The sequence below is a fragment of the Balaenoptera musculus genome, chromosome 16, assembly GCF_009873245.2.
Source record: "Balaenoptera musculus isolate JJ_BM4_2016_0621 chromosome 16, mBalMus1.pri.v3, whole genome shotgun sequence".
Classification (NCBI taxonomy): Eukaryota; Metazoa; Chordata; class Mammalia; order Artiodactyla; family Balaenopteridae; genus Balaenoptera; species Balaenoptera musculus.
This window is the reverse complement of record NC_045800.1, coordinates 25,822,953-25,839,289: the sequence shown is the minus strand read 5'-3', so window position 1 is coordinate 25,839,289 and position 16,337 is coordinate 25,822,953. Positions and strand designations below refer to the sequence as shown.

Genomic DNA, 16,337 nt, shown 5'->3' with positions numbered 1-16,337 from the left:
CGCCCTGTAGGACCCGGTACAGCATACTAGCGGAAGTAGGCTTTGAGCCCGCCCACGCTTCCGGAAGAGCAGCGTTGGGCTGCCGGTGTTCTAGACTCCGCGTGTGTGATTACAGTGGCGCGGCCTCCGAAGTAGAAGTGCTGGCGTCCCGGGGCTGGTGAGTGGGGGAAAAGGCGACAAGGGTGGAAACTTCGTGGCTTCCAGGTCTGTCCCAGGACTAGGTACTCTGGATCCCTGCCATGCACTCGCAGTGCCGTGTGAGTGGTTGGGCTCCGAAGCCGGCTCTGCTGGAGTGGTCCCTGTAACGTCAGCATATGTCCCCAAGAAGTATCTCAAGGCCCTTCTTTGTCGCGGGATCGCTTTACTCTTTGAAGCTTCAGTTTCCCCTTGTTTGAAATGAGATTAAGGGTCAAATTCCTAGCAAACTGGACCGCATTGCTTGTTCTGTTTCTACCAAACACATCCATTCCTGATTCCAACTCCTAGGCTTCCTCTAGGTCTTCACCTCTTTCACAGTCTCAAGCCTTTTTAGATTCCTATTCCCAAGTGTCTCTCAGAACCAACCCCTCCTATCTTCTATTCTCACTTATACCTATTCAGTAGTTCTGGTTCTCATGATTTCTCTGTTGTACTGCAGTTGAATCCTTGTACCCGGTGTACCTTCCTTCAGTCCTATCTCCCTGTCCAATCTATAGCCTGCAGTATATATATTTTTTGGTTACTGTTCTATCTTTCCCTCTTCTTAAGGCTCTGACTTGCCAAAGTGAACGTTAATCTATTCACACCTGATGAAAGATCTGACACAAAAAGCCCAACGTGTCTTTTAAAATTTAACTCCAATTATTATGCTTTATTCACCTTGTAATCCAGTTGAACAATTCTTCAAAGAAAGGCAAGAGCAAGCTTTTGAGCAGCTTGACGGACATATTGCTGGTGCTTATCGAAATAATTGGTTTTTTCCTATTTCCATGCTTTTTCTCATATTCCTTCTGTTTTTCCCTTTCCACCTGTCAAAATCTTATTCATCTTTTAACATTAAGCTCAAAAGCATCTTTTTCAGGAAGCTTTCCTCCTTTGCTGAAGCCTCATTATTTCCTACCTCGTTGATAGTTTATAATCTGATTTGTATTTTAGATCGTTTGTGTAATTGTTTTATCTTCTTAAAAGTGTGCATATTCTTTGAAGGTAGGGGTTATGTATTCATCTGTGTATCTGTGACTTAACTGAAGCTGCTTAATGATATTTACTACATTGAAACTAACTTCTGGAGAAAAATGTGTGGACTTGTGGTTTTGAAGCAAAGACCTTTGGAAAGATGACTTATGGATTATCTGTTGCCTGGCATCAAACCATCCATTTCTTAGTCCTGAATGCTGTCCAGCACATTGGTGCTAGAAGGCTCTATCTCTTGCCCATTGATCACAACCTTGACACTAAGGATACAACTCACCAATTCTTTGCTTTGTTTTTAGGACACCCAAACACGGCAACCATGGAAGAAAGCTTCCCCCGAGGGGGTACAAGAAAGACCCACAAATCAGAGAAAGAAAAAGCTTTCCAGCAGTCCTTTGAACAAGACAACTTATTTGATGTAAGTGGTGTGCTTTTTTGATAAGACTCACTGAACACTTTCTCTCTAGTGTCCTTATGGAGAATGAGCCTTGTTTGAGAATGTGTGGTTTTCCAGATTGGATTCTTGTTGAAGTCTACTTTTATAAATTAAACTTGTTAGAGAGTCCATGCCACCACAAGGCTATATCTTTTGAAGCATGGCATTTAGTATTTGAGTTTGCAGTGCCATCGTTTCTTTCTTTCTTTCCTTTCTTTGGCCACGTCGCCCGGCTTGTGGGATCTTAATTCCCTGACTAGGGATCCAACCCGTGCCCTTGGCAGTGAAAGCACGGAGTCCTAACCACTGGACCACCAGGGAATTCCCTGTTTCTTATTCTTAGAAACTTACCATGTTGATTAAGGATGGAGAGAAAACAGTTTGATCACTGCATTTTTGAATGAGGTCCTTGCTGTATAAAGTGATCATAATTTGCAGTAGAATTTGAAATCTTCACCTAGAGTAGGTTGTGCTCCAAATGCTAGAGGGACGGTAACTAACATTTGATTGTATGGTCTCATCTATTTTATGTAATCTTTCCAACTGTACTGTGTAGTAGAGATCATCATTCCATGGTGAGGAACTGAGGCCCAGAGAGGTTATATAATTTAGCTGAAATCACACAGCTTATAATGGTGGAGATAGGAATTTAACTCGTGTCTTCATGACTCCACCTTTTATTTTCTTGCACTGTTCCAAATTGCTTCTCCCAGCGGGGAACCCCAGTGCTCATCCCAGTCAAGGGAGGAGGAACACAGGAGAGGAACACAGGAGAGAAGGGGCTTTGAGAACAGCTCAGATTTTGGTCAAAGGGAGAATTGGTGTCAGAACAGGAGATTGGCGTTGAGGCGGGAATTAAAGGAACAATTGGGAGTGGCGTGGAGTAGAAGGGGTAACAAAGCAAGGTGACAGAAGACCCGAAGTTGGAGGGAAAGGCCAGGATTACTGGTTTTTATTCTTTTGGATCTTTTGCCCCCTTTAGATTTCTACTGAAGAGGAATCCACCAAAAGGAAAAAGATCCAGAAAGAGCCAGCAAAAACAAAAAAGTTGAAAGTTGAAAAGAGAGAAAGCAGCAAGTTTGTAAGAGAGAAGTTTGAAATCCTTAGTGTGGAGGTTTGTCAAAGTTTTTTGTTTATTTTTAACATCTTTATTGGAGTATAATTGCTTTACAATGGTGTGTTAGTTTCTGCTTTATAACTGGTTTTGTTTTAAACAAACTCTCTGAGTTGCTTAAGTCTGTATATGTTCTTCTTCCTTTCCTCTTTCCTTTTTTCCTTCATTCTTTTCATATAAATATGTGTGTGTAGCTTATGTCTCTAGAACTTCTTCCAGTTTTGTTCAAAATTGAGCATTATTTCCTTCAATTATTAGTCGGTGCCTGTGATCATGTGTTGTTTTTTTAGTTTTTCTTTTTAGCTGCTGAATCCCTCATCCCGCCGATGCCCTCATGCAACTTGTGTTTTAGTAGAGTCATAGGTTAGAACTGGCAATAACTTTAGCAATCACTCTAATTCTACCCTTTCATTTCGTAGATGTGGAAATTATCTCAGAGAAGTGAAGCAGTCTTATTATGTTTCTTAAATTTTAAAAGAAAAAAAAAAGTCAAATGATAGTGAAGGGAAAGATATAGATTCAGCCTGCAGAATTATTTTCTTTGTCCTGTGTGCTACTTAAAAAAATTATTGTTTAACTTCGTGCCAACATTAGAAAACTAAAAAAATTTCCACAAAAATGTGATTTCCGGCTTTTTTGTAAAAATTTGAAAGTGCTGACAGTACAAGCTCGCACTCCTTCATGTTTGTAGGCACACAGAGCTGAATGGTGGTTGCGCCCTTTAGACCTGGCATGCACCCTCCAGACTGCCATTGTCTCCACTGACTTGTGTCCTGCATTGTGTTGCCTGCTAGGCCTTTGAGTTTGGGCTGCTTGGAATAAAGGAAAAGGCGAGAGTGCCCTCCAGCACCCTGCTGGAAACACTGTTGTATAATGTCGATCTTTCATGGTGCTCAATCAGATGTGTGATGCATGTACTGGCATGTACACATATGTGTCTTGTAGCTTTTATATGTCAGAGTTGGGACTAGAAGCCAGAACCACCCCCACCCCCCCCCAACCTCCCCAATCATTGTTCTCTTCTCTGTTGTATACATTTCACTTTTTCTCTCCTAGTCCCTGTGTGAGGGGATGCGGATTTTGGGTTGCGTGAAAGAGGTAAATGAACTGGAACTGGTGATTAGTCTCCCCAACGGCCTCCAGGGGTGTGTGCAAGTGACTGAAATCTGTGATGCCTACACTGAAAAGCTGAATGAGCAGGTGGCACAAGAAGAACCCCTGCAGGTAAGGGAAACCCGGATGAAATCTGTAACTGGAAATAAGTAGTACACCAACAGATGTAAAATGACAACTTTGCTAAGTGTTAAGAAGGAAGGGTACAAGGTACCAAGAGAGTTTATAATAGGGAAATTTTTTTCTTTTCTTCTTTTTTTTTTTTTTTAAATAAGGGGATTTTGACTTAGCCCAGGGAACCTGGAAGACTTGCCTGAGGAAGGGATGCCTGAGCTGAGGTAGGAAGGATGAGGGTATGCTAGAGAAGGAAGGAAGGGAGTTCAGGCAGAGGGACCCCAATATGCAGCAGAAGAAGGCTAGTGTGGCTAGAGCAGAGAGAGCTGGGGAGAGTGGAGTAGGATGGGGCTGGAGGGCTGGGTGGAGGCCAGACCATGTTTAGGATTGTTTTTCTAGAATCAGTGGGAAGCCCTTGAAATGTTCTCACTGGGGTGGGTGCCATGTAGACAGCACAGAGAATGAATTGAAGAGGCATGCGTAGCTGCTTAGAGACCAGTTAGGAGGCTGTTGCCGTAGTCTAGGCTCTGAGATTGATGGATTTACTGAGGGCTGAGGAGGTAAAGTCAGCGTTTAGTGACGAATTCCATATGGGTGGCAAGGCCGAGAGACGTGTCAGAGGTGAGTCCTAGGTTTCTGTTGAGCACGGCTTGACAGTTGGCCATACCATCCTGAGACAGGAAACCCTGAAAGGGGACCTGGATTAGGAGAGAGGATCATGATTTGATTTTCTGTTATGTTGAGTTTGAGGTACAGTTGAGACAACCAGTAGATAGGTGATGCTGGAGCTCAGGGACGTTTGGGTTAGAATCATGAATTGTGTGAGACTTCTTTGTATAGGTGGTAATTGAAGCTATGGAGGGGGAAGAAGTTGCTTAGAGGGAGCACATAGAGGGAGAAGAGACTGAAAGACCGAGGCTGGGGCAAATACTATATTTTAGTTGCTGAATAAAAGGAGAGTTGCTGTCAGAAGAAGGTGGGACCAGAGACACAGAGAAGAAAAAAGGTGAACGAAGGGTTGGAAGCAGCACCAGAGTTCAGAGTTCAATGCTTTGTAAAGGTCATGTGAGAGAAGGACTGTAAAGTGGACTGTTGGGTTTAGCAACATGGAAGTCATTGGAGATTTTGTTGGGAGATCAAGTATGGCGTGATGGGGGTGGAACTCAGATTGCAGTGAGCTGAAGAGTGAGGAGAAGATGCGGAAGTAGAGACAGTAATTGTAGATGATTCTTTTAACACGTCATTTTCCATCTGCCCATTGCGTGGAGATGTTTGGAGACCTTAAGCTGTAATCCAAGACTGTGACGTGGCCACAGGCCGCTTCCTTTGTGGGTGAGCAGTTACTCTCTTCATCTTTGGGCTTTTGGGCTCTTTGGGATCTGAGGATGAGAAACCGCTGAGCCAGGACCAGGCAATGAATTCTCAGTGCAGGGGAAGGGTACGTATCAGGTTTTTCTCATTCGTATTCTGCAGGACCTGGTCAGCTTGCCTGAGCTCTTCTCACCTGGGATGCTGGTGAGATGTGTGGTGAGCAGTCTGGACATCACAAAGAGGGGCAAAAAGAATGTCAAGCTGTCTCTGAACCCCAGAAATGTCAACAAAGTGCTGAGTGCTGAGGCCCTGAAACCCGGCATGGTATGTCTGTCGGGCCAGGGCAGAGGAGCAGGCAACATGCCTTCTCCCTGTCTTGCCTCCTGGGGTGTGTCTAGACTACCTTTCACTTTCAGCTTAACTGTTACACATGGGGATGCGTCTTTTCCTGGGGGGAAGGTCGCCAGGGTACTTTGGGTACTTAATGGAAATTGAAGACTTGAACCTAATCACATTACCCTGGAGGGGAGAAAGGGAAAGCAAGTCCAAGATTTGCTGGTAGGGGAAAAAAAATGCTTCCAAGGAATCTTAGCAAGGGTAAGAAGTAGTTCCTTGAAGTGCCTTCTTTACCGAGACTTCTTCACAGATTAAGTCTTTTTCAGAGGCCACTGGCGTTTGTGGGGAGAGCTTGCGGGCTGCTCTCTGAGAGCGAGAGACAGGGTAGACAGGGCAATTAGACTGTCAGCCGTACTAATGGATGATCCACTACTGAATCTCCCAGGCCTATGCAGGTTCGGGAGGAATGTATCCCCACTCAGTGCCTCCAAGTCAAGTAGGTACAAAACACACTCATGTAAACTATACTCACTTAAGAGGAAGGAGATCAGTATGATCTTGGAACGTTTGGTTAGAAGCGGTGGAGTTTGGACCAGGCCCTGAACGTTGGGTCGAGTGGGGAATAACAGTAAGCCAAGTTGTAGGAAATTGACAGGTATTGAGAGGCCGCTGTTGGACAGGTGCTGTTTTAGACACTTTCTCTGAAGAAATTTTCATAGCAACCCTGTGAGGCTGATAGGTATCCCTCTTGTACATTTGAGAAAACAGACTGAAAAAGGTTTAAGTGACTTAAGTGGCCAAACACCAAATAGCTAGTAAGTGTCAGAGCCAGACTTGAATGCCACAGTGCTTCTCGTGAAAGGTAAAGGAGGCTGGCAGGATTTTGGGGGGAGACATCTTGGAGGTGCTTAGAAAAGACATGATGACAGCTAGAAGGGTAGTTCTGGATTCTCATTAGTCATGGTGCTGAGAGCGCTGGCACTGCAAGGCCATCTGGTTTATCTCTTTGCATAACATGAAAGTCTTTCCTATCTTTTGAAAATCCTCCAGGGGAGAAACCCCTCTCTGTCATTCCATTATTCAACGCCTCACTGTCTGCAAACCATAAGATCCTTCAAACCCTGGGAGAATTAAAGTTGATGTCTTTCCCTCTTCTATCCTGTAGTAGGACTAAGGGTTTTTTTCTTTTCTTTAAAAACAAATTTTTTTTTTAAGTATAATTAATGTACAATATTATACAAGTTACAGGTGTACATTATAGTGATTCACAATTTTTAAAGGTTATACTCCATTTATAGTTATAATAAAATATTGGCTATATTTCCTGTGTCGTAGGGATTGAGGTTTAAAGTTAAAAGTGAGAGGATGTGTGGGATTATGGGATGGCGGGAACAGTCATGTTTGGTAGTGGATGTTTGTTATGTGTCCCATGACCTTTGACTTTTGAACTTCTGGGAATGCTTTGCCTTCCTCCAGCTGCTCACGGGCACTGTGTCCAGCCTGGAAGACCATGGCTATCTAGTGGACATTGGTGTTAGTGGGGCCAGAGCTTTTCTGCCACTGCAGAAAGCCCAGGAGTACATCCAACAGAAGAACAAAGGTGAGAGGAACATAGTATGAGTGTGTTTCATGTTTGGTAATTGCAATCATTGTTGCTTTTGTTGTGGTCATCCATGTACAATGCTTGGTGTCAGTCTATTTATGTCTTGTAAAAATAAAATACAGTGTGTGTGTGTGTGAATAAAAAAAAAAAAAAAAAAAAAAGGTGAGAGGAAGAAGAGGGACCAATCCATGGTAGTGAGGTGGTATATGGGGGGATTATATTTAAATGCCACTTTGTTGAGTAAAATGCAGAATGCTGACCCTGAAGCATGTTTGGCTTTGCTAAAATCAACTGTTAATCTTAGGTGATAGAAAAGGGGAGATGTGGGAGGGGTCAGGGAGTGGCAGTCTCATTAAGATCTGATGGACCAGTTTCACTTTTTCTCACTTAGAAGATTCCAGTGAAATTTGGGCCCCCAGAACCTCTGAACCAGTACTCTCCTGCCTTGTTGAGGTTTTCATATTTTTGTGTGGTAGTTGATTCCAGATCAGTTAGGGTCATTTCACGCCCTTCTTGTAGTTGGTCCCTGAGAGATTGGGAATATGGGGAGTATTGCATGGTAACTGGGCAAGTAGGCCATGGATCTTTCAGGTATCACTCGAGCCCAAGTTAAAAGTCCTTCTCATAATAGGTATTTTTCCTTTTGGGGGCTGGACTTGCAGGTGCTAAATTGAAGGTAGGTCAGTACCTGAACTGCCTTATTGAAGAGGTGAAAGGCAGTGGAGGAGTTGTTAGTCTGTCTGTTGGTTACTCAGAAGTTTCTGCTGCCATTGCTACTGAGGAGCAAAACTGGACCCTCAACAGCTTGCTACCAGGACTGGTAGTCAAAGCCCAGGTACAGAAGGTAAGCCGTTCATTGTTACTACTATTTTCTAAAATAAAAATAATTTTTGTTAAAGTAGTACGTGCACACAATCTAAAATAGTGCTGTCCAGTAGGGTAGCCCCTGGTCCCATGTGACCATTAAGTACTGGAAATGTAGCCAGTACCACGTGTTGAAATGATAATATTTTGCCTATATTGGGTTAAATAAACTATTAAAATAAATTTCAGCTGTTTCTTTGTAATTTTTACAATGTGACTGCTAGGAAACTTAAAATTACATATGTGGCTTATATTTCTCTTGGATAGTGCTGATCTAAAAGATCAAATGGTATTAAAAGGCTTATGATGAAGAACTCTCATCCCATCTAACCCCCATCTTTAACTCTTAGCTTATCTTTTGAAATTTACCTCTGTGTTTCGAAGTATAATAATAAGCCTCTGCTGCATCTTATCACTTTGAGGCATTGAGTTTTAACTGCTTATCAAGGTAGATGAAGTTTTGGCTCTCTTATCCTTCCCTTCTCCCAACCTTTCAACAAAGGTATATTAAAATTTTGGCTAAATCAGTATTCAGTGTTTAAATTATATGACTACATAAATATTATTTATTTGCTGGGCTAGATAATATAATTTGTTTCTTGAACAGCTTTTTTTCCTGGAGTTGCTAATCAGCTTTGTTTTTGTCATTTGCTGAATTCTCTTCCTACCTTTCACTATTTCTTCACACATCCTGTAGTTATTTCTCTCTCACTATTTTCTGTGTTTTCAAACCCTTTAAATAATCTCTGCTACTTTTTTCCCCTACCCGGAGCCCCTTTTACTGTCATCCGGCTCCAGTCTGGACTGGTTGCTCTGTAGGGCTCCCTTCCCTGTCATCCCGGATCCTTCCCCACTCTTCTGTATTGGATAGAACCTTCTTTGATTCCATGTATTCCTCTTTATTGGTTTACTCACTCATTTTAATGTGTCACATTCGCCAGAAGCATCCTCAGAAAAGCACATGGGAGGTTAATTTCTTTCCCTCATTTGTCTTGAAATTCCCAAGACCACTCCCAGGTTCAATGATTCACTAGGAAGACTCACCATCAGCATATAGTGGTCCTCACGGCTGTGATTTATTGCAGTGAAAGGAGGCAAAGCAAAATCAGCAAAGGGAAAAGGCCCATGGAGTGCAGTCTGAAAGAAACCAGGCACAAGCCTCCAAGAATCCTCTTCCAGTGGAGTCACAAAAGGTGTATTTAATTCCTCCAGCAGCAAGTTATGACAACATGGGTGAATGTTGTCTACCAGCAAAGCTCATTGAGGGTTTTTATTTGCGGCTGGTCACATAGGCACCCGCTGCCTGGCATGTACCAAAATTCCTGACTCTCCTAAGGAATTCGAGTGTTTAGCATAAACCATATTGTTTGCACAAATAGTTTAGGTACAGTGAGCCACTCAGTTCTGAGAGTGGTGGGAACCCTCTTGAAGTCTAAGTTCCCAGACACCAGGCCAGGGCCAACCCCACAAGCATGCTTTTCCAAGGATCGCAGTCTCAGGCCTGCTATGTTAACTCTTTTCTGCACACCTAGTATATCTGAAAATATCTTTATTCTGCTCTAACGTGTGATTGGTAGTTAATCTGGGCTTAGAATTCTAGGTAAAAAATACCTCAGAATTTTGAAGTCCTTGTTCCCATTGTCACCTGGCCTCTACTGCTGTTGAAAAGTCTGATGTTATTTTGATTTCCTTTTCTTTGTATGTTCAAGGATCTTGTCTTTATCCCTTTCGTTTTAAAATTTCACAATGATGTGCTTTTGTATGACTCTCTTTCCATTTATTTGTGCTGACCTCCTGTAATCCAGAAATGTAGATCCTTAAGTTCTGGGAAAGTTTTCTGTATCACTGTGTTTTTTTCTTTTTTTCCAATTTTTAAGTTGAGATATAATTCACATATAGTAAGATTCACCCTTTTAAAGTGTACAGCTTAGTGGTTTTTCAGTGTATTCACAAGGGTGTACAGCTGTCATCACTATTTAATTCCAGAACATTTTCATCACCCCAGTAAGAAACCCTGTACCCATTGGTTGTCACTCTCCATTCATTCCCTCCCTCAAGACCCTGGCAACCACGAATCTACTTTTTATCTCTAGATTTGCCTGTTGTGGATATTTCATATAAATTGAACCATACAGTATGTAGCCTTTTATGTCTGGTTTCTTGCACTTAGCATGTTTTCAGAGTTCATCCATGTTGTAGCATTTATCAGTGATTCATTCCTTTTTATGGCTGAATAATACTCCATCATATGGAGTTGGTAGACATTTGGGTTGTTTCCACTTTTGGCTTGTTATGGGTAATGCTGCTATGAAATTTGTGTATAAGTTTTTGTAGGGACATATGTTTTCATTTCTCTTGAGTGTATATCTAGGAATGGACTTGCTGGGTCATATGGTAACTCTGTGTTTTAACTTCTGAGGAACAGCCAAAGTGGCTGCAACATTTTACATCCCCACTAGCAATATAAGGGTTCCAATTTCGCCACATTCTCACAAACACTTATAATTATTCTTTCTATTATAGCCACTCTAGTGGGTGTGGGTGTGAAGTGGTATCTTGTGATTTTGATTTACATTTCTCTAATGATTAGTGATGTTGAGCATCTTTTCATGTGCTTATTGGCCATTTATAAATCTTCCTTGGACAAATACCGAATCAGAAGTCTTTCTCCATTTAAAAGTTAGATAATCTTTTCATTGTTACGGCGTAAGGGCTCTTTGTATCTTCTGGATACTAGCCCCTTATCAGATCTTTTAAAATTTTTAATATAATTTTCTTTTCTTTTTCTAGAACTCCTGTTAGTATGATGTTGGACTTAATGGATCAGTTCTAATTTTCTTATTTTTTCCTCTCTTCTTTGGTTTGGTACATGCATGTATTTGTCTATATCCTACCTCTGGGAAAGTCTCTCAACTTAAACTTCCCGTTCTCTATTGAGTTTTTGCTTTGACTGCCATGTTATGAGAGAGGCACTGAAAAACTACTGGGAAGTCTGTGTGCCTGGGTGGGACTTGTTGACTGGCTGACTTCCCTGTCAGCGTCAGGAACTAGTGGCAACCTCCAGATGTCACTGTTAGAAGTCTTCTCTGGCATGTTAGATTTCTCTGGAAAGGATCTACTAACACCCGATTCAGGAGCATATAAGCCTGGCTGCCTAAGAGCTAGATGGCAGAAAGGGGCTGGCGGTCTCCATATCTATATATGATATTCAGAATTTTTCTTAATTCACATTTTCATGGTTTGCACTGTTCCTGTGTTTTGAGTCTGGTACAGTTTCCCAGAGAATACCTCTCCCATTTTCTGTGGAGATGGGAGAAGGGTGGACCCTATAGTTTGAGGAGAGGACCTGGGGATCTGACTTAGTTTCCCTTATTTCAGTCACCTGCCTCCCTGCTCTCTTTTGAGAGGCTTGTCACCTCTACTTTCTTAGCTTTGCGGGGCTCTGTAGGGTGAATTGCTCATGGTCAGTATCTCCCTCTGGCAAGCATGTGGGTTTTTACCTTCTTAGTCTGAGCACATTGCCAAGTTAGCAACAATTTGTCCAAGTTGTCAGGCTGGCAGTTCCCCGAGGATCCTTGTGTAAAGCGCCTTCCATCCCATTGGGAAATCCCGAGGGTGGAGGACTGATGTCCTCTCAGGCCCTGGGGCAATGAGCTTACTGAATTAAGAAACAGCCAGGGCTTCCCTGGTGGCACAGTGGTTGAGAGTCTGCCTGCCAATGCAGGGGACGCGGGTTCGAGCCCTGGTCTGGGAAGATCCCACATGCCGCGGAGCAACTGGGCCCGTGGGCCACAACTACTGAGCCTGCGCGTCTGGAGCCTGTGCTCCGCAACGAGAGGCCGCGGTAGTGAGAGGCCCGCGCATCGCGATGAAGAGTGGCCCCCGCTTGCCACAACTAGAGAAAGCCCTCGCACAGAAACGAAGACCCAACACAGCCAAAAATAATAAATAAATTAAAAAAAAAAAAAAAAAAAAAAGAAACAGCCAGTGCCAGGAGATGTGCTGCCGTTTCATTTTATGGGAAGAACGATGATAAGGGTTGGCTGGGGGAGGAGAGGCACGCAGTTATCATTATCATGGATAGTGTGGCTTTGTGAAAAGTCTCATTCCTGATTCCTTCAGAGAGATGTTTTTCATAACTGATTCTGTTTATTTCTAGGTGACTCCATTTGGCCTTAGGCTAAAATTCCTCTCGTTCTTCACTGGCCTGGTTGACTTCATGCACCTGGACCCTAAGAAAGCGAGAACGTATTTCTCAAATCAGCCAGTAAGAAATGTTGCACTTATCTTTTCTGGATTTCAGTTGTGTCCCAACCAGCCATCCAGTGTCACAGCTGCTACAGGCAGGTCCTAGGCCTGCATGTGTACAGGTGTCAGAGGGGTGGTGAGGGGAATGAAAAGTGTCTTGGAAGGACCACAAGAAACTGCCAGTGGTTATTTCTGGGGAATGAGATTAGAGAAGGAGCCTGTGGAGAAGAAGGCAACTTGTAGTTTTTATTTCACACTCTTTGATTTTTTTTTCTTGGTAGTAAATCTTTTGCTTTTATAATTTAAAGTGTTCTAGTAGAGTGTTTAACATAGAACAAGATATATGTTTAAATAGACAAATGTAGTTTACAAAGTGCTATAATATAGGTTCAATTTTGGGGAAAAAAAAATCTTAAAAAGTACATCTGGTCAAAATGCTGGCTGATTTTTATGCAATCAGGTGTTAGTGATTAAATCTGGGTGATTTTTCTACCCTTGTCTAAATATTCAAATTTTCTGCAATGAACATGGATATTTGGGAAGAAAATCCCAATATATGGTAATCATTATTTTTTATTAAAAATCCTAAAATGATTTATTTTTTGTTTTTAACAGTAACACATACTAATGGAAGCTGTAGAGACTTTGTTGGTTTTTTCTGTTGTTGTTTGTTTTATTTTTTTAAGTAAAAGTAGGTTTTCCCACCACCTAGTAATAATATTGTTAATTTTTTGGTGAACCTCTTTCTAGTAATATTTTTCTCCTTGTAGCCATATTTGTCAGCAGAGTTGAGGCATTTTATATGCTATGGCCTTGTGATCAGAGCAGGCTGTTTCTGGTGTGTTTCAGATGAGCTTCTGATATAGTGATGCCAGTACATGGCTCCTTTTGCATATGTATTTTTAGCCTCATGGTGTTGAGGGGACCCTGGTATATGTTTTCCTGGCCTTGTGTAAGCGTTGATTCAGTCGGACATAGTTCCTCTGGAACATTCTGTTTGATTGCACAAGCTGATTTTAGTACTTACATCTGTAGCTTGGTCAACACATGGAGAGTCTTGACGCCTGAAAGTCTGCTCCAGGGTGCCTTGTCTCTGGTGTGCCTTGCCTTGCTCATTATGCCCTTTCCCTTGTCTAGGTACGGGCCTGTGTCCTCTGCGTCCATCCTCGGACCAGAGCTGTGCGGCTGAGCCTGCGCGCTGTCTTCCTGCAGCCTGGGCGTCCACTCACCCGGCTCTCTTGCCAGCAGCTGGGAGCTGTACTGGATGATGTTCCTGTCCAGGGCTTTTTCGGCAGTGCCGGGGCCACCTTCAGGCTGACGGATGGGGCTCTGGCCTATGCCCGGGTAAGGAGGCTCTTTGTTTCATCACGATCTTATCACCAGAAGGACTTTGGGGACACAAGCTCTTTTCTGCTTCCTTCATCCCTGGGTATTAGTTTCCTATTTTTGAATTTCCCCAAACGTGGCAGACAGTTCATAAGGACTAGAACAAGGTCTGTTTGTTATATTAGAGTGCCTTAAAATTGACTTGCCTTAATTGATACCTGGTTGATGGTAGGTACAAGAATGAGTTAGGATCTACACCAGGGCTTGGGAAAGTTATTTTAAAGGGCCAGATAGTAAATATTTTAGGCTTATGGATCATACAGACTCTGTCCTAACTACTCAGTTTTGTTGTTATAGCCTGAAAGCAGCAAGGACAGTATGTAAATGAAAGGGCATGGCTGTGGTCCAGTCAAACTTTTACTTAGAAATATAGGCACTTAATCGTGAGCTGTAATTTATCGACCCATGATCTAGACTCTTCTCTGACTTTATAGAGATTCTGTGATAGTACAAAGCAGTTCTTTAGTTAGAGCAATTATTTTAACAGGTAATCAGTGCTGTTTTTATGGTAGGTGACAAATGTACTGAGTCATCTCCATGTCTGATTTAATGTCTGATTGCCTCAGATCTGTTGCTTCTGGCTGGTCCTTAATCACTTGGTACTTTGTAGCTCAGCCATCTCTCCAATTCTAAGAAAGTCTTCAAACCTGAGACCTTCAAGCCAGGGAACACTCACAAGTGTAGAATCATCGACTACAGCCAAATGGATGAACTGGCTTTGCTCTCTCTGCGGACGTAAGTCTGTCACTAACTTGTGTGGGGTGTAGAGGTGTGCTCCTGTGCAGCGCACGCCCACAGTGTCTCCTGGCCTTGCTTGGTGAGGGTTTCCTTTCTTGCCTACATGATTTTGGTAGCCCTGAATTTTAGGCAGCCTCTGTCCTAATTTATTTAATCTTGTATTTGTCTTTTGTTCTAGGTCTGTTATTGAAGCTCAGTTCCTTAGTTATCATGACATCAAACCTGGGGCCTTGGTAAAGGTAAGACCTCAAGCATATAATTAGATACTCCAACACCTTCAGATAGTCTTTAGTTCACAGGTTAACTGTCAGCTCATTAGTCCCCATGTGAACACGTTTAAAGTCATATTCCTTCTCTTTGCCTGCTAACTGGGATTTCTTTTTCTTCCCTTGGGTAACTAGTAATTAATTTCAAGGTAAGGTCTTGCTAGTACCACCCCGCTACACAGAGGCAGTAGGTCATCAGTCCTGGGATTTGATGGTGTTGATTAGACCAGGTCAAAAGTTAGTTCTTTGATAATTGAGCCAGCTGGGATATTAGTAAGAAGCCAGTTGCTGCTCCTGTCCAACCACTTAGCCCCAATTGAGCAGCTCCCCTTTATATGTAGAGTTCATTCCTTAGGAGACATAGTCCTCTCCATTGGATAATGAATTTGTAAGGCAGATAGAAAGAAGATCCTCACACAAAAAGATGTGAAGGTTCTCATAAATAAACCCTACTGCATCCAGATCACTGTGGGGTATGTGCTTTGTCCCTATGAGATCTGGAATAACAGGCACAGTTACCTCAGGAAGCTGAGCTTTGAAAGAGAGGCGTGAGATGCTTTGTTGTAAGAAGTATAGGAAAGATATTCTTGAGGCATCATGGCATCTTTTCCTAGGGCAAAGTGATGACCATAAAACCATACGGGATCCTGGTGAAGGTGGGCAAGCAAATCAGGGGCCTGGTACCTCCCATGCACCTGGCCGACATCCTTATGAAGAATCCGGAGAAGAAGTACCACGTTGGGGATGAGGTCAAGTGCCGGGTGAGCCTCCTGAAGGGTCGCTGGTGGGGGTTTTGGCCATATGGGAAGAGAATGATGCTTCTCAGCTGAAGTTTCTGCCTTTTTCCACAAAGTGACCACATAATATCTGCAGTCCTGCGCTTGGCATTGGGAAGAGAAAACTGGGTCCCTGCCCTTGATAATTGTATGGTATAATTGGTAGTTAAAATATCCATACATGAAGAGAGCAGGCCAGGTGGTTTGGTGCAGGCTGTATGCTGTGGTCATATCTCAGAACGGGGAGGTGAGGGTAGGCTGGGGCAGCAAGAATCATTGATAATCAATGATGATCAATATGATCAATAGCAACTACCATGTAACATGTATTCTGTGCCAATTGCTGTGCTAGGCACATCATAACACGCCTTACTTCATTTCATCCTTAAAATGGCCCTATGAAGGAAGTACTGTTATCCTCATTTTGCAGATGGGGAAATGAAAGCTTAGGAAAGAGAGTATCTTGCCCAAAGTCACACAGCTAATAAATGGCAGAACCAGTTTTCGAATTGAGCTCTATTTGACAATAATGTCTTCTAGATTTCTGGCAGAGGTGGGGCTTGAACTGGAAAGGATGGGTAGGATTTGGAAGGTTGAGGAGGAGCAGGGGTTGTGTCAGGCACAGAAATAGCCCAACCAAAGCTGCCAAAACTTGAGTGTTTTATAAGAAAGGCTTGGATCCTGAGAGACGCTTCACAGAGTTGTGAAGATTAAACATGATAATACACAGTGCTTAGGGCCTGGTGTGTGCAGACACTTAGGATGTTGGATTTTCTTATTTTCATTTTATTTCATTATGGACTCAACAAAGTTATTGATTACCCATTGGTACACAGTTTTACAGTGGTGGGGTCAGGAA

General features: G+C 42.7%; 1 protein-coding gene across 2 annotated transcripts in view; it reads left to right on the top strand.

The window, feature by feature from the left end:
- The first annotated feature begins 48 nt into the window (after window positions 1–48).
- PDCD11 (programmed cell death 11) overlaps window positions 49–16,337 on the top strand; it is a 43,164-nt gene continuing 26,875 nt past the window's right edge. For both annotated transcript variants that reach the window (XM_036827937.1, XM_036827936.1), the window contains exons 1-12: window positions 49–157; window positions 1,473–1,591; window positions 2,592–2,723; window positions 3,780–3,947; window positions 5,424–5,585; window positions 7,074–7,197; window positions 7,863–8,044; window positions 12,224–12,331; window positions 13,450–13,656; window positions 14,309–14,433; window positions 14,615–14,675; window positions 15,317–15,463. In XM_036827937.1, the coding sequence (XP_036683832.1) occupies window positions 1,493–1,591; window positions 2,592–2,723; window positions 3,780–3,947; window positions 5,424–5,585; window positions 7,074–7,197; window positions 7,863–8,044; window positions 12,224–12,331; window positions 13,450–13,656; window positions 14,309–14,433; window positions 14,615–14,675; window positions 15,317–15,463 (1,515 nt within the window). In that variant the 5' untranslated portion in view covers window positions 49–157; window positions 1,473–1,492. The remainder of the gene's footprint in view (window positions 158–1,472; window positions 1,592–2,591; window positions 2,724–3,779; window positions 3,948–5,423; window positions 5,586–7,073; window positions 7,198–7,862; window positions 8,045–12,223; window positions 12,332–13,449; window positions 13,657–14,308; window positions 14,434–14,614; window positions 14,676–15,316; window positions 15,464–16,337) is intronic.